The 24,210-nt window shown below is 41.0% G+C and overlaps 3 protein-coding genes across 8 annotated transcripts in view; 2 read left to right on the top strand and 1 right to left on the bottom strand.

The window, feature by feature from the left end:
• pde4ca (phosphodiesterase 4C, cAMP-specific a) overlaps positions 1-6,044 on the top strand; it is a 47,855-nt gene extending 41,811 nt beyond the window's left edge. For all 6 annotated transcript variants that reach the window (XM_079649450.1, XM_079649453.1, XM_079649451.1 and 3 more), the window contains 9 exons: positions 392-485; positions 614-786; positions 871-969; positions 1,092-1,256; positions 1,363-1,462; positions 1,602-1,756; positions 1,852-1,974; positions 2,351-2,533; positions 2,741-6,044. In XM_079649450.1, coding sequence (XP_079505576.1) covers positions 392-485; positions 614-786; positions 871-969; positions 1,092-1,256; positions 1,363-1,462; positions 1,602-1,756; positions 1,852-1,974; positions 2,351-2,533; positions 2,741-3,247 — 1,599 coding nt within the window. In that variant the 3' untranslated portion in view covers positions 3,248-6,044. The remainder of the gene's footprint in view (positions 1-391; positions 486-613; positions 787-870; positions 970-1,091; positions 1,257-1,362; positions 1,463-1,601; positions 1,757-1,851; positions 1,975-2,350; positions 2,534-2,740) is intronic.
• An 804-nt stretch (positions 6,045-6,848) lies between these two features.
• Positions 6,849-19,471, top strand: rab3aa (RAB3A, member RAS oncogene family, a). The gene is made up of 5 exons (XM_079650483.1): positions 6,849-6,978; positions 8,934-9,158; positions 13,261-13,379; positions 15,784-15,908; positions 16,718-19,471. The coding sequence occupies exons 2-5, from the start codon at positions 8,934-8,936 to the stop codon at positions 16,906-16,908; spliced, it is 660 nt and encodes a 219-aa protein (XP_079506609.1). The 5' UTR covers positions 6,849-6,978; the 3' UTR covers positions 16,909-19,471.
• Positions 19,472-19,774: 303 nt separating this feature from the next.
• LOC307019508 (transcription factor JunD-like) lies at positions 19,775-21,731 on the bottom strand. Its single transcript, XM_079650482.1, has one exon. The coding sequence runs from the start codon at positions 21,420-21,422 to the stop codon at positions 20,517-20,519; it is 906 nt and encodes a 301-aa protein (XP_079506608.1). The 5' UTR covers positions 21,423-21,731; the 3' UTR covers positions 19,775-20,516.
• Positions 21,732-24,210: the final 2,479 nt, after the last annotated feature.

Here is a 24,210-nt window from a genome sequence, read left to right on the forward strand (position 1 = left end):
GAAGAAAAACAACACATGTGAATGCTTAAAAGAAGGCATCTACATGTTGTTGGTGTAAGTATTGCGGTTATATTTATAGATGATTATAGTTGTCAAAGTGACCTCTGGTAATGAGTTCCAGTAAGTTAGGCATTATTCAAGAGGACATCTTCTGCCTTCAAACTCAGGGGAATCAAAAGTTTGTGAGTTGCTTTGTGGCATGACACAATTTACTTGATCTCTCTATACAGTACATACATACACCAAACCCTTGGACATAGAGAGCAGGATGTAAACCTGATGGCATTCAACAAGTGTTTCTCCTGACTGAAAAAACCAGATTGTGCTGATGTTATCTATCCTGATCCAAAAAGAGTTTGATTAATGAATGTTTGTGTGTGTTTGTCCTTAGTTCAAGAGGATGCTGAACCGAGAGCTCACCCAGCTGTCAGAAACCAGCCGTTCAGGGAACCAGGTGTCTGAGTTCATCTCCAGCACCTTCCTCGGTAAGATACCTTTCACTCTGGTCAATGCACTTGCTGCACATAAACATATGTATCAGATAAATGTGTGATATGGTTAGCGTTTGAAATGTAATAAATAAGAGACTGCTGTGTCTGTCTTTATCTGACAGAGAAGCAACATGACATGGACATCATGTCTCCGTCGGCCAAGGAGAAAGACAAGAAAAAACGGCCCATGTCTCAGATCAGCGGTGTGAAAAAGGCCACCCACAGCCCCAGCCTCGCCCCCTCCACCATCCCTCGCTTTGGGGTCAACTCCAGCCAGGAAGGACTTCTAGCAAAGGTGTGGTCACAAATGGCTAATTTTTACTCTCCATTGTACAGTATGTTGTAATGATGTATATCTGTGCTTATTGTCCGACAACAGGAACTGGAGGACATAAACAGATGGGGTATCGACATCTTCAAGGTCTCTGAGTATTCTGGGAAACGCCCTCTTACGGTCACCATGTACAGTGTCTTCCAGGTAACTCTTCACTTTCTCAACATTTGCTACGGTAAATTGACGAACAAGACAGTATTTGAATGAATGAACTCACATTTTAGTAAATGATTGAGCTTGACTGTCCTTCTCTCCTGCTGCTGTAGGAGCGTGACCTGCTGAAGTCCTTTAAGATTCCCGCAGACACCTTCATTACCTTCATGATGACTTTGGAGGATCATTACCATGCCGACACGGCCTACCACAACAACATCCATGCTGCAGACGTGGTCCAGTCCACGCACGTCCTACTGTCCACGCCTGCTCTGGAGGTAGGGTTTGTAATTTTACCAAGGGAGGCAGATTCGTACTTCCATTATCATTAACACAAATACATGCACACATGTTGACAGTATTTTCCTTCGTGTCTCATCCAAGGCTGTGTTTACTGATCTGGAGATCCTCGCCGCTCTGTTTGCAAGCGGCATCCATGATGTGGATCACCCTGGAGTTTCCAATCAGTTTCTCATCAACACCAGTGAGTTTGAATAACTCCACAGCTGTTATTTGAAAGTGTGTGAGTGCTGAGTGTCTGTATACACGTGTCTGTGTAGATTTGTGTTTCCCATTTTGGTGTTTTACTGTGCTGTCTGTAAACGTTTTGTTTTTGCATTCAGACTCTGAGCTGGCCCTGATGTACAATGACTCCTCGGTGCTGGAAAATCACCACCTTGCTGTTGGCTTCAAGCTTCTGCAGGAAGATAACTGTGACATCTTTCAGAACCTGAGCAAAAAGCAGAGGCAGTCGCTGCGCAAAATGGTCATTGATATGGTAAGATTAGCGACATAGTTCTGATCTTTCTCACTTCAGGGATTACACTTTGTTTATTCAAACAATCGTTTTAAATCTGGTTGCTTTATCTACAGGTGCTGGCTACAGATATGTCTAAACACATGAACCTCCTGGCAGACCTGAAAACTATGGTGGAGACCAAGAAAGTCACCAGTCTAGGAGTGCTACTGCTGGATAACTACTCAGACCGCATACAGGTAAAAAACGGTTTATTATTAATTTTAAGAGCTTCAATATGTTCACATTAAATAGAAAAAAATACTGTATTTTGTAGTTTACCTTAGCACTACAGAGCATTGTAACCTCTTTCAGCTAATTGATTTGTTTTTTACAGCCTCCAACTTGACTGTTTTAGTTCAGTTTAATCCGGTCTGCACCATGTATGTTCCCAGCAGGAAAGCTAAAAAACAGACTGTGCACTTCCTACTTAACACAGAACTGCTCACTAAGTTACAACTAGCCGTACAATGTTCAATCTCAGGGCCTGATGGAAACCAAAACAAAAGCAAACCAAACAGAAACATGTGTGCTGTATATCTGAATAGGCAGATTTTTTCATGTATTTCACTGTAGGTCCTTCAGAACATGGTGCACTGTGCAGACCTGAGCAACCCCACCAAGCCTCTGGAGCTGTACCGACAGTGGACCGATCGCATTATGGTGGAGTTTTTCACCCAGGGGGACAGGGAGAGAGACAAGGGCATGGAGGTCAGCCCCATGTGTGACAAACACAACGCCTCCATAGAGAAGAACCAGGTACAATATTAGAGCTGAAATATTTAACTCATGAAATCTACTCAATTTTTGCAATACGGCTCCCAAGCACTAGGATGGGTCAAATGCAGAATATAAATGTACCCTCTGTGGGACTAACAAGGGTGTATGAAATAAATAACAAATACAATGGTGGAGAGAATTTAGCAAGAAGGGTACTGAAAAAAACACTTTTGTCTCGCTCTTTAGGTGGGTTTCATTGACTACATTGTTCACCCTCTGTGGGAGACGTGGGCCGACCTGGTGCACCCCGACGCTCAGGAGATCCTGGACACACTAGAGGATAACAGAGAGTGGTACCAGAGCATGATCCCCCACAGCCCCTCCCCCCACCCAGAGGGCCCCGAGGAGGGAGCCCTCACCGGGGAAGCCTCAGCACTCGGTGGGGGCAGCGGCTCTATTTCGGCGGACAAGTTCCAGTTTGAGCTGACCTTGGAAGAGGAGGGAGAGTCTGATGATGAGAGTCTTCCCGAGGAAGAGGAGAGCTACAGTGGCAGTCGGGGGCCCGAACTCTCCAGAAGTGATTCTGGCAGCGGATTGGATTCAGTTTCGTCCACGTCTCGCATGCTCACCAAAAAGCTCACCACTGATTCAGTCAGAACGTTTTCATTAGACTCTGATAAAGAAATGGCTGAAGAAAGAGAAACAGAGAATGAAGGCGTCTCTGGAGTCCCACGCTTCAGACTTGGGACATAGCACCCGCCAAAAGTAGTATTTCTTTTGGCCTTTTTTGTTTCTTTTATTGATCTCGGTGCCTCCTCTTGACTCCCTTTCTCCCACTCCAACCAACCTGGTTTCTGCGGACAAAATCACAGCAAACCTAGGGTGGGGATTAAGTGAGTGCGGTGGTTGCGGAGGGTGTTAAAAAAATGCTGCAGTTTTACCCAGCAGTCACTTGCACTGGAGAGAAACAGATGGACATTTTAATAGAGGACAGGAAACCAAGTTTCTGAACTGTCCTCTATGCTCTGCGTCTTTCAGTCAGACGTACTGTGGATGAACTACAACGAGGATAAGAAGTTTTAAACCTAAAACTTCCCCTTTACCAGCCAACCCAAGGTCTACTTCAACAAAGACAGAAATGTCTTCCTCTTTGTGAAGAAAGTGAGGAAGCTATGAATGAGCGTGAAAACATATTTTAAGACATCTTGCCAAACTTCACCCTGCCTTCTTAGTTCTTATTTTGTTTGTTTTGTTGTCTTTTATTTAGGTCCATTGAATTGCAGTCAATGAAGGTACAGTAAATAGCAGACTCCAAAGCAGTGTAGGCAAAGTAATGGCAGAAAGGAGCTATGCATGATTTTATGCAGTCATTTTTAATGTAGCAAACATTTTGAGTGGCGCTATCATTATTATTGTATACGTAGCACTTCTTTCAGCTTACACAGCCTATTTAATTATGTTCTGCAAACAGTAGTGTTGCTATAAATGGCATGCAATGCATAATATTTTATGTAAGTTTTTTAGAAGTGTTTCAGGCTCACTATTTCCATTTTTATAAACCTAAACTATGATGTTGTCGGTGACAATAATGAACCACGGTCAGCGTAGTGTTATTCAGTCAGGGATTACATCCAGCTATGTGGGCTGTGCATGTGGTGCCTCCCAGTGTCGACATGTGGAATTAAAGTTCTGGCATTGGAGGCAAATGATTTGCAAAGCTATATTCAAAACCCATTGAAAATCAGGACTAGCCCAAATATCAGTAATGTTTCAGTTTTGTTGCTATTTTGACTTACATTTCAAGTCACTAATTCTTGAGTTCTTAGTATTTGGCACCCATTTTTATAGGTTTCCCTTCAAGTTGAGCACTTTACAGTTGGGACTGAGCCAAAACATGAACACATGTCATGGCTGTTGACTTCAAAACAGCTTTGGAAGGGCTGCCAAGCAACCAGCGGAGACATCATGCAAAAGCTAAACGCTACAGTACATCTACAAACTGCATCAAACTATCCATACAAATCCATCATGGTAACTACAGACGTGTCACACAGCATCCAAGCACAAGGGTTGCAAAGACGGATGTCAGCATCATTGTAACTGTAGAAACAAACAAACCAGGATGGCTTTTTTTTCCTCATTGATCAATATTTTGCTCTTCACAGGGACATAGTCAATGACAAACAAGTGCCAAGCAAGCATGACACAACCCGTACTGTAATTTCCATTTTGCCACTGGCTACTTTCCATCCATGGCTGATAAAGTTGGTTGATTGTAGCACACTGTGTGCCAATCTGACCCGAGTGTCTCTGTTACAATTGTTTTTAAACTCCAGTTCTAACGGTAACTGAAACTGATATTGTCTTAATACAGTGTTTTGTTTATTGTGTGAGAGTGAATGACTGGGTTGACTTTTTTGATGTATTTGCTAAGAATAAACCAAAGCACTTTGTATGGTACTTTTACAGTTCTGCACTTCCAGTACAATTTAACATGTATAGTGACTGTTTCACTGTTTTTCTGATGGCTGGTGGTTGAGTTGAATTGCACGGGCTGCACCACAGCTCTTAAAGGTCGGATTTCGGAGGGACTGAAGTCGTTTTTTGTTGTCCTTTTTATAAATGAGTGTATGAAAAAGAGGCCTTCTGTTGAAGTGCATGACGTTGGCTGCAGGATGAAGAATATAGAGATCTTACAGAACTTGACCTGTGGAAAAACTTGTTTTATTTTATAACCATAAAACAGAGTGAAAACTATTTGAATGTGTGAACGAGCTGAACGCCTTACCTTCAAACTTGGGATTCTTTTCATAGATGTGTTAACTGACATGCTGGAGTAAAACATGTGCAATCCTTTCTGTAGCCATAAACATCACCAAACAGACAAACACTCAAGGATGCCTTCAACACTAAGGACTATCTAACAACAGCTCAACCAGCACAACATGCAAGGATTCAGTCTGTCTCTGCATGTCACTAATTGTTTGACTTTGTACATTTTCCTCACAGTGCTTCATGTACAGTTTATTTATTATTTCGGTATTACCTGTCAGAAACGATGGAACGGTAGACTTATTTTAGTCTGAGGTTTAGTACTTATGTGTGAGAAAGTCACACAGGACAGATGTCAACTGTAACTCAGCTTTTTTTTCCCCTTCTCTTTTCTTTTCTTGATGTCTGCGAATAACATTATACATAAGCAAAAATATTCACTTTCATGTTTTTCTTGGTATAAAAATAGTTTAGTGACATATTTCTGAGACATCTCTCATCTCCTGTTTTCCTCTGTTTTCAATGATCTGATCACACATTCATTCACGATCTTACAGTAAGTGTGCTGATCTGAGACTTCTTTGATATATAGTGAAGATAATATAGTCACACGGCCTCAAGTCATCCTAGATCAGTTTTCTGTTCTTAGAGATTTTATGAATATTGGTCGTGAAGACTTTGCAGCTTTGACAATCCAAACTCTGCTGTTTAACTGTGGGTGTGTTAGCCCTCTCTCCAACTAGAACTGTTTGCCTTGCCAATAAAGGAAAAAACGATTCACTCTTTGATGTCTTTTTCTATAAATGTTGAGGAAACTAAACCAACCTCCTAAAAGGAAGCAGCTTGCTGATGGTAAGTCATTAGAAAATCGTACTATGCAACTGATTGTTCAGTTATGTGGGCTTATGAAATATAATGCATTAAACAACCCCAAGAGATGGCTAAAAGAATATGCATTTAACAACTACAATAGTCAAATATTGCATATGATTATGCACCTGTAATAAATATAATACAATAATAGGATATCAGTGGTAACATAACTCCAAACGAGACCGTTCTTCATAATAACTATACTTTTGATAAGGTCTATTTTTGCTGATCAAAACAAAAGCTGAAAATTAACTAATGACGGTCAAAAAAGTACTAAAGTTAAGGGCAATTTTGAGGTACTTATACTTTACTTGAGTAGTCTATTTACAATATAAGCTATTTCATATTGTATTGCACTACATTGCAGACTTAAATAAATACAAATGTTTCACCAGAAAGAAGTTTATAACGTCATTAACTTCACCTTTACCAACTTTAGCATTGTGAATCAATAATTACAATCCAATAATATAGTAAAAAAAAAGTAAAACATGCCCCTCTCTTGCTCTACTGTAATTGCATTTGTCTATTTTATTATTCTGTTGTATTACAACGTTTACACCTTCTTCATTCACTTTTCAGCCTCAGCTAAATACTGAATCAAACCCCCGCAATAATTTACAAAATGGGTGGAGGCAGGGCTCTGTGTGAATGAACGGATCCTCTTCTCTGATTGGTCAATCCTCGTGCCAATCGTCCTTAAACTCTATACGTAGGTACGTAGCCGCTTATGCCGGGGCTGTCACTCAAGAGGCGCACGGAGCTACTGCAGGTGCATAACTGGGCATTGACTGGGCTAGTCGTTGCTGGGAAGCTGAGGATTAAACACACCTTTCACGGTAAACACTGCGTTGTTTTTGTCATTGCGCGGCCGTGTTAAGTCTAATAGTTTCAGTGGATGGTTACACGCTTGTTATACCCTGGATTTATACTCAACATTTAGTCGTAAATAAGAAGAGTAACCTTCATTTGACATAGCTGGGATGCTTAGCTAGCTCCTGCTGCCACTTTTAAATACTGGTAACGGTCTGCTGTGTTAGCATTAAAGGTAGCGATGCTAGCTTGATTTCATGCGTTTTCACGGGATAACAACTGCATTTGTATCTGTGTTGCTATCATCACTTTCACAACCGTTTAATATTTAATACAGGCGGTAAATAATATATGACAAAACGACGTGTAGTCTAATGTATGTGTTTTTTCTGCAGCTAACGTGAACCAGAGTGTCAATTTCAGGCTACGTATTCACTAGCAAGCTAACGCTAGATAAGCTCTGGATAATAAGGATGTGTTTAAGGCCGTTTTAATTGAGAGCTTCTTGTGTTTAGAGACGGGCACAGAGCACTACAGACGTATGAGAGTTTGTCGGCGTTTCTTTAATGTAATGCAGGGCAAATTCAGTCCAACCATATGGTCATTCATAATTGGCTGGCTATCGCTGCAATGCCCTCCTGGATGGGGAGGGATAGTCCGTTTAGCAGCTGATGCTTAGCCTGCTAAGCTCCGGTACTTCCGTCCTCTTATCTTCCGTGGGGCGGAGGTTTGGAGTCCTTGCCCTAGCGGTATTATTGGCATGAAGTGGAAACCCTCCAGCCTGTGTGTGGGTATCGACTGGTACTGTTGACACAGCCTCTTGGCGAAACGGCTGCATCATTTTAAGACCTGATAAAGTAATGAGTGTTGCTGAGTGTAACCTGGCCTCACGCAACACGGGTTAAATGAGGCTGTGGTAGAACGCCTCTTTTTTCTTTCTGATGAATGATGGAGATCAGCAGTACATCTCTGTTTTCTGTGCATTCGTCTTATGTTATAGGTAGTGAATCATTGATGCCACATATGAGTTAAAAGAGAGAAGACTAACCAGAAATAGTCAGTCTAGTGAACACATTTTGTCTTGATACATGCTTTCTTTCTTTCTTTCTTTCTTTCTTATACTTGTTGTAGACCTTTTAACCTTTGACTTAAAGCTAGATTTTTTGTGTTATTTTAATATTTCTTGTTTACATGTGTTTTAGATGTTGGCGGTCTTGTTTTTCTTTATGTCAGTATATCCTTTCAAAAATCTTATGTTTCTTTAATGTTACAATGTTTGTTTGTAGATACATTGTTATTTAATATTTTATTTACTTGCTATTACATTAAGCTGGCGCTTTTATCCAAAGTGTCTTACAATAAGTGCATTCGACCAAGAAGATACAAACTAGAAGAAAACAGAATCATATAAGTACATCAGGTTTATATAAGTGCTTTGTTAGTAATTCTATTGCTCGAAGTGGAGTCGAAAGAGATGAGTTTTCAGTCTGCGCCTGAAGATGTGTAGGCTTTCTGCTGTCCCGATTTCAATGCTATAAACCAATTTGAACAAATACAGTTTTATACAAAAATATACAAACTAATAATCTGTCACATTTCCTAAACTAAAACAGTAATACTTTATTAAATGGCTGTTCAATTTCCTTATTTAAAAAGAAAATCCTTTATCTGCCTTAAACATGAAATGTTTTAGCCAGTGGCAGGAGAATTGTGTATGACATTGTAACAAAAGGGAGTGGACACAATATCAGAAATAAAGTACCTGCACAATCTGATGTGATCAAATACAGCAGCTCTACATTTGTAGATTTATATAATGTCTAGTTTTTCAGACACTGTCAGAGAAGCTTTGATTCAAGCCTGTTAGATGTTGTGATCTATGTCTGCTGTGTTGTCTTTATTGTATTGAATATAATTGATGTTGTTGTTTTAGGCAATTTCCTTTTTAACTCATTAATGTCTGATCTCAATCCTTGCATAGATGGCGTCTGCAAATGCCACATACGGACAGAAGGAGACTTCAGACCAGAACTTTGATTACATGTTTAAAATCCTCATCATTGGCAACAGCAGCGTAGGAAAGACTTCCTTCCTTTTCCGCTATGCAGACGACTCATTCACGCCGGCCTTTGTCAGCACAGTGGGCATCGACTTCAAGGTGAAGACCATCTACAGGAACGACAAGAGGATAAAGCTGCAGATATGGGTGAGGAAGTTAACCGTGAACATTTGATTTGGGGCAGCAAGTGAAACACTGTCTGCCCAATGGTTGCTTTTCTGTGGCTGACACTTAAAACTGAACTGCTGAGGTGTTGTGAAAAGGACTTGCTAACTTACCTTGCTTTGCTTATTGCTACCTGTTGTGTTATCAGTGTTCATTATTCAGTGCCACTGTGCTGTCTACACCTCGGTACCACTGGCACTGAATAAGTAATGGTGTAACAGTGAGAGTTGTGCCTGTGGCCACAATTCATTTGACATTATAATAATTACAGATGTCTCTGAGTGTTTTGAGTTTTATGTCGTTGTCATATTTCTCTTCATTATTCAGTGACACAGCCACAGAAACAGTATATTACAAATACACATCCAAAATGTGAATGAAAGCTAAACAAACTTAAAAAAACGTCCTGCACTTCTGCTCTACCTTAATGGTTTCTTTAATGGAAGACTTTATGGGATTCAATACATCCAAAACAATATACTGGAATATAATTACAGATTTCAGCAGCAGTGACATTTCTGATACCCTTCAACTAACAATTGCAGGGTATTATCTACATCAGGCCTATTCAACTGGCGGCCCACGGGCCAGATGCGGCCCAGAACCAACTCCCGAGTGGCCCAGCCTCCCGTAGCCAAATTCCTACACTAGTACAGACCATGAACGCAACACTCCGCGTTGCCTAGAAACCACCAAACCACAACGCAGCACGTTTTTTAAAAGTGCATCTAGTTGTGCTAGTAACGGTGGTCCTATGATAGCAACTCTAAAACATGTCTCTCTCAACTCTGAAGCGTAAACAGAGACAAAACGGTCATTGATCTTGTGGAGCAGATCCAAGTCAAGCTGGACCTTTTCGCGACCGACTTGAGCACGGGTCGGACACTGCATTTTCCTACGCTCCCCAAACACATCACATCTCCGTCACAAATCACGGATGTAATGACAGATTTCATTGCGAGGTTGAAAGAGAACTTTGCCGGTCGATTGGATGGACTTGCTCTGCCCACAGAGGTGATGATGGGCTTTGCCAGAGACCCCTTCACTGTTGCAATAGAGAGGGACGTATCAACCAGAGCAAAAGAAGTGGTCCCCTGCATCGACAAGGGGAAATATACACTGGAACTTATTGACATGCAGCGCACTAACGGGCCAGCGAAGTTTTGGAGTGATGTCAAAAAACAGCAGTTCCCTAACGTTCAGAAAGTAGCGATCTGTGTGCTCAGTATGTTTGGATCAACATACACATGTGAATCAAGCTTTTCACACATGAACTCAATCAAAAGTAGCACTCGCTGCTCCCTGACTGACAGCACTCTTCACCAATGTCTTAGGATTGCATTGACATCTTATGAGCCAAAAATCACTGCTCTTGTTCAAAACAAAAAATGTCCCTTCTCCCATCGAGAAAGTCAGCGATGACGAATCACAAATGAGGTGATAGTAAGCACCTAGTTTACTATAGTAGGCGTGTAGTGTAGTATTCATTCATATAGTTACCTGTATCCCTTGTTATGGGTTTGTGCACTGAAGGGTTGGACAGTTCTTTCTGTATTCATTTAAATGCACTTTGTAATGTGTCTGGGTCAAATGTGACCAAAATGTATGATTTTTTTGTTATTACTTGAAAAGTGAAAAAATAGTATTGCTACAGTACTACCTCTTTGTGTTGCATTGGAGCTCTTTAGCTGTTTTTTTTGTATGTGAGCACATTTATTAAGACTGCTATTATTGTATTCAGTAAATGCACTTTTTGATGTGCCTGGTTCAAAAAACATAACCTGAATACTTGACTTCTAAAGCAAACAAATGTAATGCTACCACTGTGCACTTTCTTTTCAGATTCTGTTAAATTAATGCTAATTTGTTGTGTTTTTATGCACTTTTTGACCTACCTTTTGTTAGATGAACAATGAATAAAAATGGCATGTTTTTCATCGCAGTAATATGTGTTGGTTTAAAATGTGTCACTACCCGCTTTTTACAGGCCGCTGAATGTCTGGCCCAGCTGAATTTTGTAGTTATAAAATCTGGCCCAACTGAATGTGTAGTTGAATAGCCCTGGGGCCGTATTCACAAAGCATTTTATCTTACCGCTAGGAGTGCTCCTAAGTCGCGCTAAAACATTTTACGTAGGAGTTTTTTCTTAAAAGTTATTCACAAAGCCGCTGAGACCTACTCATACTAAGGATAAATCACTAAGAGTGACGCGCCGTTGCTATGGATTACGTCGATTCTCGTGCATGAGTTTAGAAGCGGTCAGTACGGTGATTGGTTGTTCAGAGCAGGCGGTCTTGGTGAAACTCATCCGCAACATCCCACAAACGAGCCCACTAAATCACCGAAAAACAAGGAAATAGCCTAGGCTAGAAATGTATTCCTATCAAATAGTTATGGACAGTGCAGTTAGCAGAATACACGCATGATGACAAGTTTGTGCAGACCACGATAATGACGTTGTATATGAACGTTAAAGAGAGAGAGCAAACAATAAAAATACGTAAATTGCATTAAATCAAGGAGGCAATTAAAAGCACCCTGCAAACTATTATCCAATGAGCATATTTCCAGCACTTAAACACTTTCAATAACAGCCCATACCGCCGTTCAAGTCCCCCTATCATGATGAATGAAAACAATCTGCGTGTTGATGGAATGTACTTTCTTTCTATTGACGAACACGTCCTCATCTTTTGATGGCGCAATTATTTTTATGTGCGTCCCGTCAATAGCACCGACCACACCGGGCATACCTGCAATTGCCATGAAGTTGGCTTTGATCCTGTGTAGTTGTTGATTGTCCAAAGGAAACCGGATAAACTGTTGGATGATATGTGGTCTAGAGAGCGCGTTGATGGTTTGGTTTATGGCACGGCTGACTGATGGTTGCGATATTCCTAAATCGTCGGCCTTGCAAAGTTGCATTTTCCCTGTTGCTAAATATCGTAGTGTTGCCAAACATTTTATTTCCGGACTAATCGGGTTATTCCTGTTAGTCGGCGATGTTATTGCATCCCGCACTAATTCCACAATAAGTTTGATACCCTCACGATTTAGCCTATATCTCTTGATCAATTCACAGTCTTCCATTGTCTCCAAAACAGTTCGTCTCGCAGCCATTTTCAGATTCTTTGTGAATAGGTCTTACTGAGTTACGAGTCCTCTCGAGGACTTTTAAGCTCTCCTAAATTTAGGTGCTACTTTCAGGCCTAAAATACTTTGTGAATTGCTCTTAGTGAATAAAATAGGAGTCCTACATTTAAGACTGACACGCCCATTATGTTTAGGAGTTTCTCCTAAATTCGCCAGTTAGGAGCTACAGTACTTTTAGCCCTAAGATCCTTTGTGAATACGGCCCCAGATCTACATGATCAATCAACCCACTTGTAACAGCACAAAACACCAAAGATATTCATTTTACCATGATGGAAATCACTGAAATCAGCAAATCCTCCTATTGGAGAACTAAGCTTCAGTAGTTTTTGACATTTTTGCCTGAAATGAGCTTTTAACTGAAATGAATCATCAGAGAAATTGCAGATACATTTTTTGTCAATCGTCTTATCCTTTTGGCATTACAGTACAGCACAAACTAGATTTGATCAACAGAAATAGGGCACATTTCCTTGGATTGTCCTCAGTAAGATTGCCTGTTTGTTATCTTGCACCCTCACATCTGTCTGAGACGGTCTTTGTTACTGTACGTCTCTAATGGTTACCAGCTGCCCTCTGCAGTCCTAGAGTCACTTCATCGGCTGTGTAACGCCAATACCCTTTAAGTGTTCTTAACTTGAGCCATAAAGCCTGACCCTGGGACCAATTGCTTGTTTCATGGGACACCAGAGGAATACCTAATGCTCATTGGCCTAATGTTAAACCTCGGAGATCATCAGGAGGCACGTGCATAAATCCCTCGCTGGGTGACGGTCTGAAGACAAGACAACAAACGCAAACACACTCATGTCTCCAAACGCTTTGGATTTGATTTTACATTGACACTTTTTAGACAACTGCATGAGCAAGTGCATTTTCAACATAATGTTTAACTGATTATTTGTTTGTGTTTTGTGTGTTTCTTTTTCAGGACACTGCTGGTCAGGAGCGCTACAGGACGATCACCACAGCTTACTACAGGGGAGCCATGGGCTTCATCCTCATGTATGACATCACCAACGAGGAGTCCTTCAACGCCGTTCAAGACTGGTTAGTGACTCCTCTATGTGCCTTTCTGTGTGTTTAGTAGTCGGGTAACTCAAAAACAAGGCCCTTGTGTATACATACAGATACATTGACAGCTACATAAGTAAAAATTATGTCTGCTTAAATTAGTCAAACTTGAATCAAAAAGTGACTCAGCAGAAAAGATAGTTTTGTTTACATTTCAACCTTGTCCTTTCTTTACCTAATTGGTTTGGATAAGTACTGTATGTTAAACTTGGATGATTATAAACCTGTCTGGTGACTTGTGTTATGCTTAATGTTTTCTCTATTGAAGCTTTACCAGTGGCTTTGCCATTTCCCATATCTCAAAATGAAGTGGTTGATTTAAAATGAGGCTGGGGGGTATTTCAATAGTTTAATGTCCATGTAATGGAATTGCTGTGATGAAATCATCTATTGAGATATAATGAGTTTTGTTTTGCTTCAGACTGTCACAAGTGTCTCCAGCCTTTAAGCTCCATTACCCGAGTACATAGTAAATACAGTTCAGGGGCCTCATTTATAAAGCCTTGGGTTGGATTGATATGGGAAGGTTGCTTACGTAGGACAAAGTAAATACGCACAGACATTTTCCGATTCATAAAGGACTGCGTACCGGCACAGGACTCGCATACGGCACTTCCTACGCCGGTTTCCCTTTTTATAAATCACAATCAACTCGAAATGCGGTGCAGCTTTTGCGGGCTTCACGTAACGTCCATATTTGCCTATAAATAGTCAAAGAAACACCCTTTCATTCATTCATTTTGACTGACTGCAGGAAGAAGATAGCAGGAAATGACGACAGAACAGTTAAAAAAAACATCTCACATCGTGTCAGATTTTGGTTATTTTGGGGAGGTCCAGATAAATCATATTGTTTGGTGGATGCAGTTTGAACTAGAGTAGCAGCATGGAGGTCCGATTGTCACCAAAATAAATAAGTGGTCTGAAAAAGGTTAATGACAAAAAGAATACACATAGCCTTCCTCAGGCAGTGTGTTTGTACCGGGGACAGGTGACCCCCCCCCCCTTGATGAGAAACTAAGAAATGATCGGGGAATCCCTCCGGAGTGGAGTCATGACGGCTGGATCAGAATTATGTTTTTGTATTTGGCGGTTTGTGTCCCAGCTGTCGATCAGCTGTGCGCAACGTCTGCACTGCAGCCTGTGCATCTCAACCCCGCAGCAACTCTATATCCACCGGTTAAAGGAAATACAACTAATGTGGTGTTATATTAGCTGTACAATTGACCAGATATGGTGCTCTTAGTTTCCAATACCTCCTGTGTTTTACGAGCGACTTATCAAGTCTTGGCAAACGGCATAGAACACGATTAAACATGTATTAAACATATATAAAAGCATGCTCGTATCTACAACCTATAGAAATGCAAAACGGCGTCAGTGTAGACGTAATTCTGTCCTCCTGCTTACCGCATCATTTATGAGAAAACATTTCATAACATTAAATTAACATAGTCGAGGTGGTTTTAAATAACATATCCGTATTTATTTATTTTTCCCAGTTATGTTTTTGTGTGCACTGAGGAGTCTCAAACAGGCGTTTGTTAAATCATTTTAAGATTGGCTTTAATCAATGTTTGAAAATGAATTCTTCATATATGATAGATGAGAGGTAACATTTTATTTATGGTATTATTTCCACATATTTCTCTCCATTCTTCCTTCTGCCAACGGTGTCGCAGTTTCTCCTCTCTCCCGTTTTTGTGCTTGGTGCGTACGCATGGGTCAGAGTGTGCGTGGAGGACCGCACGTTTTCCCGTCAAGTTTGTTTTTTATAAATCGCAAACATAGCGTAGAAACTGGCGTACGCCATCTTTGGAGCGTACGCACCGTTTATAAATGAGGCCCCAGGACAGGCTTCTCTCTTATACTGAAGAATAATGCTTAAAAATTCACTCAAAGAACACAACAATGTGCAGGATTTTCTTCATTCATTCATTCAGCTTTTGTTTGTTCTACCCATATATGCTTACACCATTTATGAGAATAACCCCAATGTATTTGTATCAAACTACTGCCTCAATCTGATGAATGTGTACTTGTATATGTGCATGCATGTAAACAGGGTCAGTGTATAGCTTGAAATATATATTTTGTATGTCTCTAGAAATTAACTTAAAACTTTGTTTATTATGCTTAATATTTAAAATGGGAAAATACTGTAATGACAGGATTTAAAAAAAGAAATTCCCATGTAGTTATTTCATATAGAATATATTTTAATTAAAGAATCTGAAAGCTTGCTACATTGGGTTTCATATATGTATCCAGAAATGAAATGACTAAATCAGGATAGAAGATAGAATGTCGCTCTGCCCCGAAGTTAACTAAATAGTAAATGAGATGATGAAGCTGAGCCCCGCCCCCTTTCTGCTGACAGGTCGACCCAGATCAAGACGTACTCCTGGGACAACGCCCAGGTGCTGCTGGTGGGGAACAAGTGTGATATGGAGGACGAGCGGGTGGTGGCGGCAGAGCGGGGCCGACAGCTGTCGGAACAGCTGGGTGAGTCAGCTGATCTCTGTTGCTCCTCTACTATCCCTCCTCTCTTCTCCTGGGACCATTTATAAACATTTGATATAATCATGACCCCAACAAAGAGGAGGCAGTGGTGTGTATATTTAGCATCTAAACATAAATCAAATTCATAATGTTTGTGATATGTCTGGACATGTATGGGATCCTAATCAGCTTAGAAATTGTAGTTTTTAAGGAAATGAACAGTTTAATATCTCTCTGTGAATATCTCTCCCTTTCCGTAGTCGCCAAACTGTTATGTCATCTTGATTCTATGTAGCCACGTTACATCATTTCACTGTGTTTGGAAGTGATGTTAGATCACTTCAGGCTGAAGTCATTGTAAATCAAGATAGCTCTGCCAATGAGCCTTACTTACAGGAATCTAAACTGTCTATTAACCTTTTTAAATATAAGAGATCTAAATATCAGTCAACCTCATAAAGCAACCTCTGGAGACGCAAGAGTCAGGTTGCTGCTTGTTTTTGGTCTCATTTCCTACTCTCCCTGTTGGAACATGTACATCAAAAGCATATTGCTGTGGGGAGTGATCAGCAGGAGTCATAGCATATGAACAGATGAAAGAGTTTTAATTAGGTGAATAGATTTCATTTATAAACACTGACACCAATCTGACAACGAGGGGGAGGGATTGAGCTGCCTGTCTCACCGCAGCCTCGGTGTGTCCTCGCATGAGATAAGTGGATCAACTGGGTAAGCTTCACCTGGGAACATTAAGCATAACCCACGGCCTCTCTCCCTCTCTGTCCCCCCCCCCCCCCCCCCCCGCCCCGCAGGCTTTGAGTACTTTGAAGTGAGCGCTAAAGACAACATTAACGTGAAGCAGACCTTCGAGCGGCTGGTGGACATCATCTGCGAGAGGATGTCCGAGAGTCTGGACAACAACGACCCGTCCGTCACCGGCAACAAGCAGGGCCCGCAGCTCGGGGAGCAGCCGCAGAGGTCCACTCAGGACTGTGCATGCTAAACAAAAACACACACTCTCAAACACACACACACTCTCAAACACACACACACACACACACACACACACACACACACACACACACACACACACACACACACACACACACACACACACACACACACACACACACACACACACACACACACACACACACACACACACACACACACACACACACACACACACACACACACTGTCTGCTTTCCTAAAGCCCACAGACATTTTTGGGTTTGTCTCTTACTTTTTCTTTCTCATACACACACATATTACACACAAACACTGCCATATAGAGACAAACAACTAGGTAGATTCTCCACCCCTTTTTTTTCCACATGAGCGGCTCCCCCCAAAGATTTGGCGTTGTCACTAATCTCTTTTTTATTGTATGTTAGTAATACAGGGATTATGTGATAGTGCTAATTTAGTCGCAGGGGTGAAGAAAATGTAACGGAGGTACAATCTCAAGTTTTCTTCTTGTTTTGTTGGCACACGTTTACACAAACATACACCAGACTGTCTCTTAACAGAAATGTAAAAGGCCAGTGAAAGCTGAGACTCCATCATTCCTTAAAGACGTGTCTACAATTGGGTTTCAATATAAAATGCTGATTATCATCAAATCCCAGGCCCTACTTGGCTCCAACGCCTCAAACCTACTTGGGTATAAATACGCTGAATTCGTTTTACTCTTAGTCCCATTGGATAGATTTGTTTGTTGCTGTGGATAGATTTTTTTTTTTACATTTCTGAGTTGGTTGGGTGTGTTTTTGAGCATGTGAAGTCACTGGTCCTCCCCAGTGTTGTGATTGAGTCTTTTCAGGTTATTATAGTCCAAACAGGTCTTACTTTTTTTATTTTAGGAATGAACGTGAGAATAGCAAGACATTCATATCAGTTTGCTTGTGAAGTTGTTTCTATAATTCATTTTTTGGCCCCTTTCCCAGATCCCAAACATTTTTTAAATTCTTTTTTTTAGCAAAACTGGATGTCAGTTGTTTCGTTGGTGTCGGCGTCCGGAGCTGCAAAGCCTCTGAACACTGCTTGATTTTAGATTCTTGGTCTTTTTTTGTTTTTAACTTTTTTTATGTACTATGTTTTTTTAAGACATACAACATAAGTTAAAAGGTAAAGGATGTCTCTCAAAATTTAAAAGAGTGTATAAACGTTTTAAAGTCAATAGTTGTGCATTTTGAAATGCATTCATAATATATATATAAATGTATAAAAAAACAAATGATACAGTAATAATGTTTGAGGATATTGGATTCCTACATGTGCTTTAGTGGGAGATTCATGTTGTTGATGTTTTTTAACCGACTCTGGTTGACCGGAGGGTTCTTTGAGCTGCTGTCTGAATTTAAAAGCTGCCATCCTACAGTTTGAACAGTTGGTTAGCTAATGGAGGCTAAAGCTTTCACATGTTAAGCCCACGCCCCCTTCTCATGTATTCACTTTCATCCACTGCATACATTGTGCTCACTAGGCATATGATTCAGTGCGGACCTCTACATCAACGCAGATTGTCTCTTGTGTTACGGTGGATCATATTTGTATCTTTTCGTTTTGGGGAACATGATGGTTTTAGGCATGGTAAATGTCAGATTATGAGCTTTATTTCCCTTTTAAGGTTAGGGATGTGTCTGCTTGTGTATACAGTACAGAAACAGTTAGTCATGCAAGGCATGCAAAAACACCTGTAAGTTATTTTAAAAATAAAACATATTTATTTTGTATTATTTATAACTTTAAATTTGCTTTAAAGATAATCTTCTTCCTAGATGATGCAGTGCAATCTGCACTCTGCTTTTTAAAGTGATGTTCAACAGTATTCACTTGCTTAAACTAAACTTTGAAGGGAAAATGTATTTGTGTTTACAGTGAATATTAAGCTTAAGATGATTCCTTAAGAGGAAGTTTAAAACATTCCAGTGAGAAACTGTTATCATGTCCGCACAGCTTTGTAGGGAAGTTTGTTTTTCTTTTGATATCATTTATGTTATTTTTAAGACTTGGAAGTGTAAAAGGGGACTGTTCTTCTCACAGATCAATAGCAGTTATTTCTCTCTACACATATAAACAACATGAACCCTGCTGAAGGGTTATAATGCACTTACTGTACGTCGGTGTGCGAATGTGCTGTTTATGAAGGAGGTCTTAGTAACTGTTATTTCCAAAGAGATCTCTACAAGGCATTTGGAGCCAAACAAAGCGCTTGTTAGACAATGTGCAGTAGCTTCAACAAGTTAAAATGTTTGTAGCTAACTGAATACTCTGAACACTTCGTTAAAACAGTGATTCTTACTGCATTATTCACTTTTTAATTGTTTGTTGATTTTTTTTGTTACTTTTATTTATCGTGTTTTGCTACAGCTGTAAACTTTCTGGTGACTTAGAAAAAAAAAACTGGATCATGTTCAACTCTCCTCTTCATCCTCCCTCTCTGCCATCTTGTAAATAGAAATGTTCTTTCTGTCGGGTATTAGTTGTGTGAATTTGTGCTGTAATTCTGTAAAGCCAGATTTGCTAAAATGAGGAAATCAATAAACCAATTATAAAAGCTGGAGTTGTGTCGGTTCTACTTTAATTCCCAAAAGGGAGGGATTTACAAGAAGTGCACATGTGATGTTTCAGAAATGGTTTAGAATAATTGTGCCCAGCAGAGGGCATAATAATACTGCATTCATGTTTTATTTTCTACCCTCAGAGTTGTTTGACCATCTATGGTTTGGTTCAGCTTCTCTACTGCACAACTGAATGAGAGAAGACTCATGTTAAAGGTAAGAATTTATATTTTAGTCTTTCAAATGCTCCTTCCAGCTTTATAAAGCAGGCAAATCCTCCTGTCTTAAGAAACAAAACACATACGTTTTAGTAATGTAGTGAATTTAATAAATGTCAGGTAGAGACTTGAATGTCCTTTACACATGTGTATATATAGGGTTTCTCAGCACGTACACATACATTCATGGACGTTTTGGCGCCTGAAGAACTACAAAGCAGCCACCAAAATAGAAAATACAATGGGTACTGTACACAAGAGCAACAAGACATGCAGTGTTCCTTTTTGCAAAAAAATAAACAAAGTAAGACCATATGTAAAATAAGAAACGTTTCAGTAAATAAAATATATATATTTGTCATTGCTAAGTGCTTGTAAACAAGTAAGGCATTATATTACACGGTGGGTGCCAGCACTTGGTGACACCCTGGTGTTTGGTTGCACTCTAGTAGAGATTGTCCAGCTTAAACAAAGATAAACCCTATCCTGCACCAGTCCAGCACTTTGCTACATGGCTTCCCAAAAAACATTAGGGCAACAAAATAAGTCTGTTAGCAGTAAAACACTGCCAGATTTCAGGCTGCAGCCCACACCTGCTGCTGGTCATTATTCCAGTAGACTTTCAGCTCCCATCAAGGCCAGTTCATTCACTGTGCAGTGCAAATGCCTGTTTTGATTCTCAGTAACAGGCTTTATCTGGAGGGTGCATTTACAATGGCCTCATATCAAGTCTCTGATAAGTATTCTGTGTTACAAAAGGCAAATGTTCCTCATAATTCATGCCTGTATTCTTCCTCAGAGCATATTTAGAGCTGCATAAACAGAGGCTTTAGTAAGCTTGGACCTGGTTTGGTAAAAGCTGGCACCCACTGCTGACATGGTTCATCACCTTCTGCTTCAGCTGAGCCACTTGATCCCTGAGGACGCCGGCTGTGGATGCCAGCTCGGTGTTTTGCGTTTTCAGGTTCTTGACCTTGTCCTCCAGCCGAGAAATCCTCTCCAGTTTTCTCTTGCGGCACTTGGAGGCGGCTACCCTGTTCCTTAGCTTTTTCCTCTCCGCCTTGATGCGCTCCTGGTTGTCCATGTCGATGGGAGACAGAGGGGGGCTGTCCCCGAAGCTCTGCATATCTGGCACAGTCTGCGGCTCGTCCTTCACCAGCCCGGCGGACTGGAGTCGGGACAGCACAGCCGCGGCCTGCTGCTGCTGCACGCTGGCCAGATGAGACGGGGGCGGCGGGAAGGGGATGGTGTCCGTAGAGTAGTTGATGGTGGTTCCGAGCGGACTGGAAGCATAGCCGTTCAAAGTAGTGTAAACAGGGAGGTCTGAAGTCTGAAGCCCGCTCCCCATTGAGTTGGCGACTCCGAGGAGCTCCAGTCTGTCCACGCAGCCAGCCTCGCTCAGCTGGTTCTGCTTGTGGAGATCCTCCAGCGCCTTCACGAAACCCTCCGCGAACTCCTGCTCGTCACTGGCCGACTTCGGGTAGAGGAACTGGGAGGACGGGTTGGCGGTGGTGACCAGACCGTTGGACTGGATGATAAGGCGCTCCAGGTCCGGGGTGGTTAGTTTCAACAGTCCTAAGTCTGGAGAGTTAAGGAGTCCGTCAGTGTCCCGGAGAGGGTTGGATTTGTGGTCGTCCAGGTTTAGATTAATGTCCTTCTTCATCATCGTGCTGTGGGAATAGATGCTGGGGACCCTCGGAGTGTTCACGGAGCCTGGGTAGAAGGTTGTTTCCATTCTACACCCTCACACGAGGGAGTGCTGAGCGATACGCATTAACGATTGTTCAGCAATAATATCCAAATATGAGGAAATCAGCTGATCCTTATTGTCGTGTGATCCTGTTTCCTTATCCACTTGTATCAGTCTCTTCTATCAGTAGACTCCTTGAGCTCTCGTGCCTGTGTGTCTCTATACAGCGCGCGGGTGATATTGTCTTTTCCCGGTGGCACGACTGCTATGCGCAGCGCCAGACCTCGCTCGCTTTCTAGCCCTAAAAATTCCATTATGTCACTCCAGAGCGCGCAGATTGGCCCAAAATGACGTTGGTTTCCGGTTTAATTTGAATAAGGGGCAGAGCCTGTCTTTATTGCCATGGAGACTCTGGGTAAACTACAAACAGTGCAATGCATTGTGGTTTGATGTCATAGCATAAAAAAGCTCAGGGTCGCCAAAAGAGAGCAGAGACTGGGCGGGGAAGGTGTAAGAGGCGAGGGCCAAGGAAAGAACAGAGGAACAGGACTAACAGAAAAATATAACTTAAACTAAGGCTGGGTAACTCACTTTAAAAGACTTAAAGAGTGGAATAAAAGTCAGCTTTAGAAAGTGGATCTGACTCGACATAAATCTTAACATACAAATCAAGTGTAGTCTTGTACTCTTCCACAAACTAGTCTCTAGGATTTATTTAATCTTAAAGTATGTGTTCAAGTTCAAACTGATTTCATGTTTTATTACAAAATCATCAGATTCCTACACAAACCATGTCAACTCCTCTTGTTCCAACTCTGTGAGATCAATGGTCAGATGCAGCCCCCACACACGACCAACAGAGTGAAATTTGTGTCTCTATAAGTGCTCTGAAAGTGTTTCTGGGGAAGCTGCGTAGAAAAAGGGAAGGAAACCGTGACAGTAGAATGAGGAAACCATGTGCTTTCTGTGATTTTAAATTTGAAAAGGTTGAAGGTTTAATGGCTGTTGCTGAATTCAGTGTCTTTATTTATCCCTTTTTCAATCGATTTCCTCCTAAACAAATTGAACTCATCATAACAACGCAAGTGCAACACAAAGCTGTGAAACCTCAGGCATCGCCACATGTAAATTAATTTTTAAAATCATTCTAATTATTAAAATAAAGAAATACATTATTACAGAACAGATTAAACATACAGTAACAAAATAAAAGAGAACACAATATTGCAGAACACAATATATTGGAGCATTGTAGAATACAAAATATATAAATAGAATAGAATAAACATTATAGAAAAGAACAGAAAATAATAGGATTGTATTGACGATTAGAATACAATAAAGATTCAAGTAGAAATAATAGAATAGAATAAAACATTAGAGAATATAGCATTGTAAATAGATTAGAATAAAACATTAGGACAGAAAATAATAGAACAGAATAGAATAAAGCATTATAGAGTAGAAAATAATAAAGCAGAATACAATAGATCATTATGGACTATAAAAAGGCAGAATAGAATATCAAGTGTTTACATCCAGTCCACATTATATAAGGCATTGACTTCCTCAGTAAAATGTTGTTGTTCCGCCCATTCACATCGAGGACGTCAGCAGACTGTCTGCATCAGCACCACCATGCAGAGAGGGCATCATCAGTTTCCATGGCAACACTGACATAGCCGTGACGCAGGCGAGACAGAGAGGAAGGTGAATGGGTTGAGGGAGAAGAGGGGGTGTTAGCGACTGCAGTGCACGTTGTGTGTGTGTGTGTGTGTGTGTGTGTGTGTGTGTGTGTGTGTGTGTGTGTGTGTGTGTGTGTGTGTGTGTGTGTGTGTGTGTGTGTGTGTGTGTGTGTGTGTGTGTGTGTGTGTGTGTGTGTGTGTGTGTGTGTGTGTGTGTGTGTGTGTGTGTGTGTGTGTGTGTGTGTGTGTGTGTGTGTGTGTGTGTGTGTGTGTGTGTGTGTGTGTGTGTGTGTGTGTGTGTGTGTGTGTGTGTGTGCGCTTTGTGCTTCGTGGCAGACATCAGTGTTGTTCTGTAAACCTTAATGAATGAGAGAAATTAGTTTGAAACATTCAATGCAAAAATAAAAATCTCCACTCTATGAAAAGCATATTTTATTCTCTGTGCCAGTGTGGAGCCACACAGGGTGCAGTGTCCAGAATGTGTGACTCATTTCGCAACCCAAGGGTGTGGACGGCACAGAGAATGAAAAGAAATGCTGTTAGGCGATATTAGATTAACTCTGCCTTCATGACAACAAACTGGGAAGAGGGTTTGTCCTCTAAACCCAGGTAATGGAGTGTGTCAGGGGTTGTGTAAGATACAATTTCCCCTCCCTCAGCCAGAGAAGTGTCCTTTGACTTTTAATCCCTCGGGCAGGCACGTTCAGAAACGCCCTGTGTCACTCTGACGCTGTTACACTGCACACATTCACACCTGGGAGCTGCCTAGTAAAACCTCTGAGCATGTCGCTTCATGAGCAGCTGGTCGGGGTCAAATGTTCATTCATGGGTTGTCTCAACAGCTCTTATTGATGGAGGGGAGGTTGTTTTTCATTCTCTTAAACACGCTAACCTTTAATCTTTGAATGCAATGCAGATGCTTGCTTTTCATTTTAGCACACACACATGGCTTGAATTACATTCTATTGCATTAAAAACAGTTGGAGTAAAAGTATCAGTTTTCATCATCTCCTGTCCCCCTTTCCAACACTTTCATGAGCATGAAAAACAAAACAAAGATAAAGAGTCCTGTTTTGTTTTTTGTTGTTTTTGGCCTTTTAGTCAAATGCATTATAGGCTGCTGTTGAAGATTGTATGCCCATACAGCA

Source organism: Notothenia rossii (assembly GCF_949606895.1).
Source record: "Notothenia rossii genome assembly, chromosome: 9".
Taxonomy (NCBI): Eukaryota; Metazoa; Chordata; class Actinopteri; order Perciformes; family Nototheniidae; genus Notothenia; species Notothenia rossii.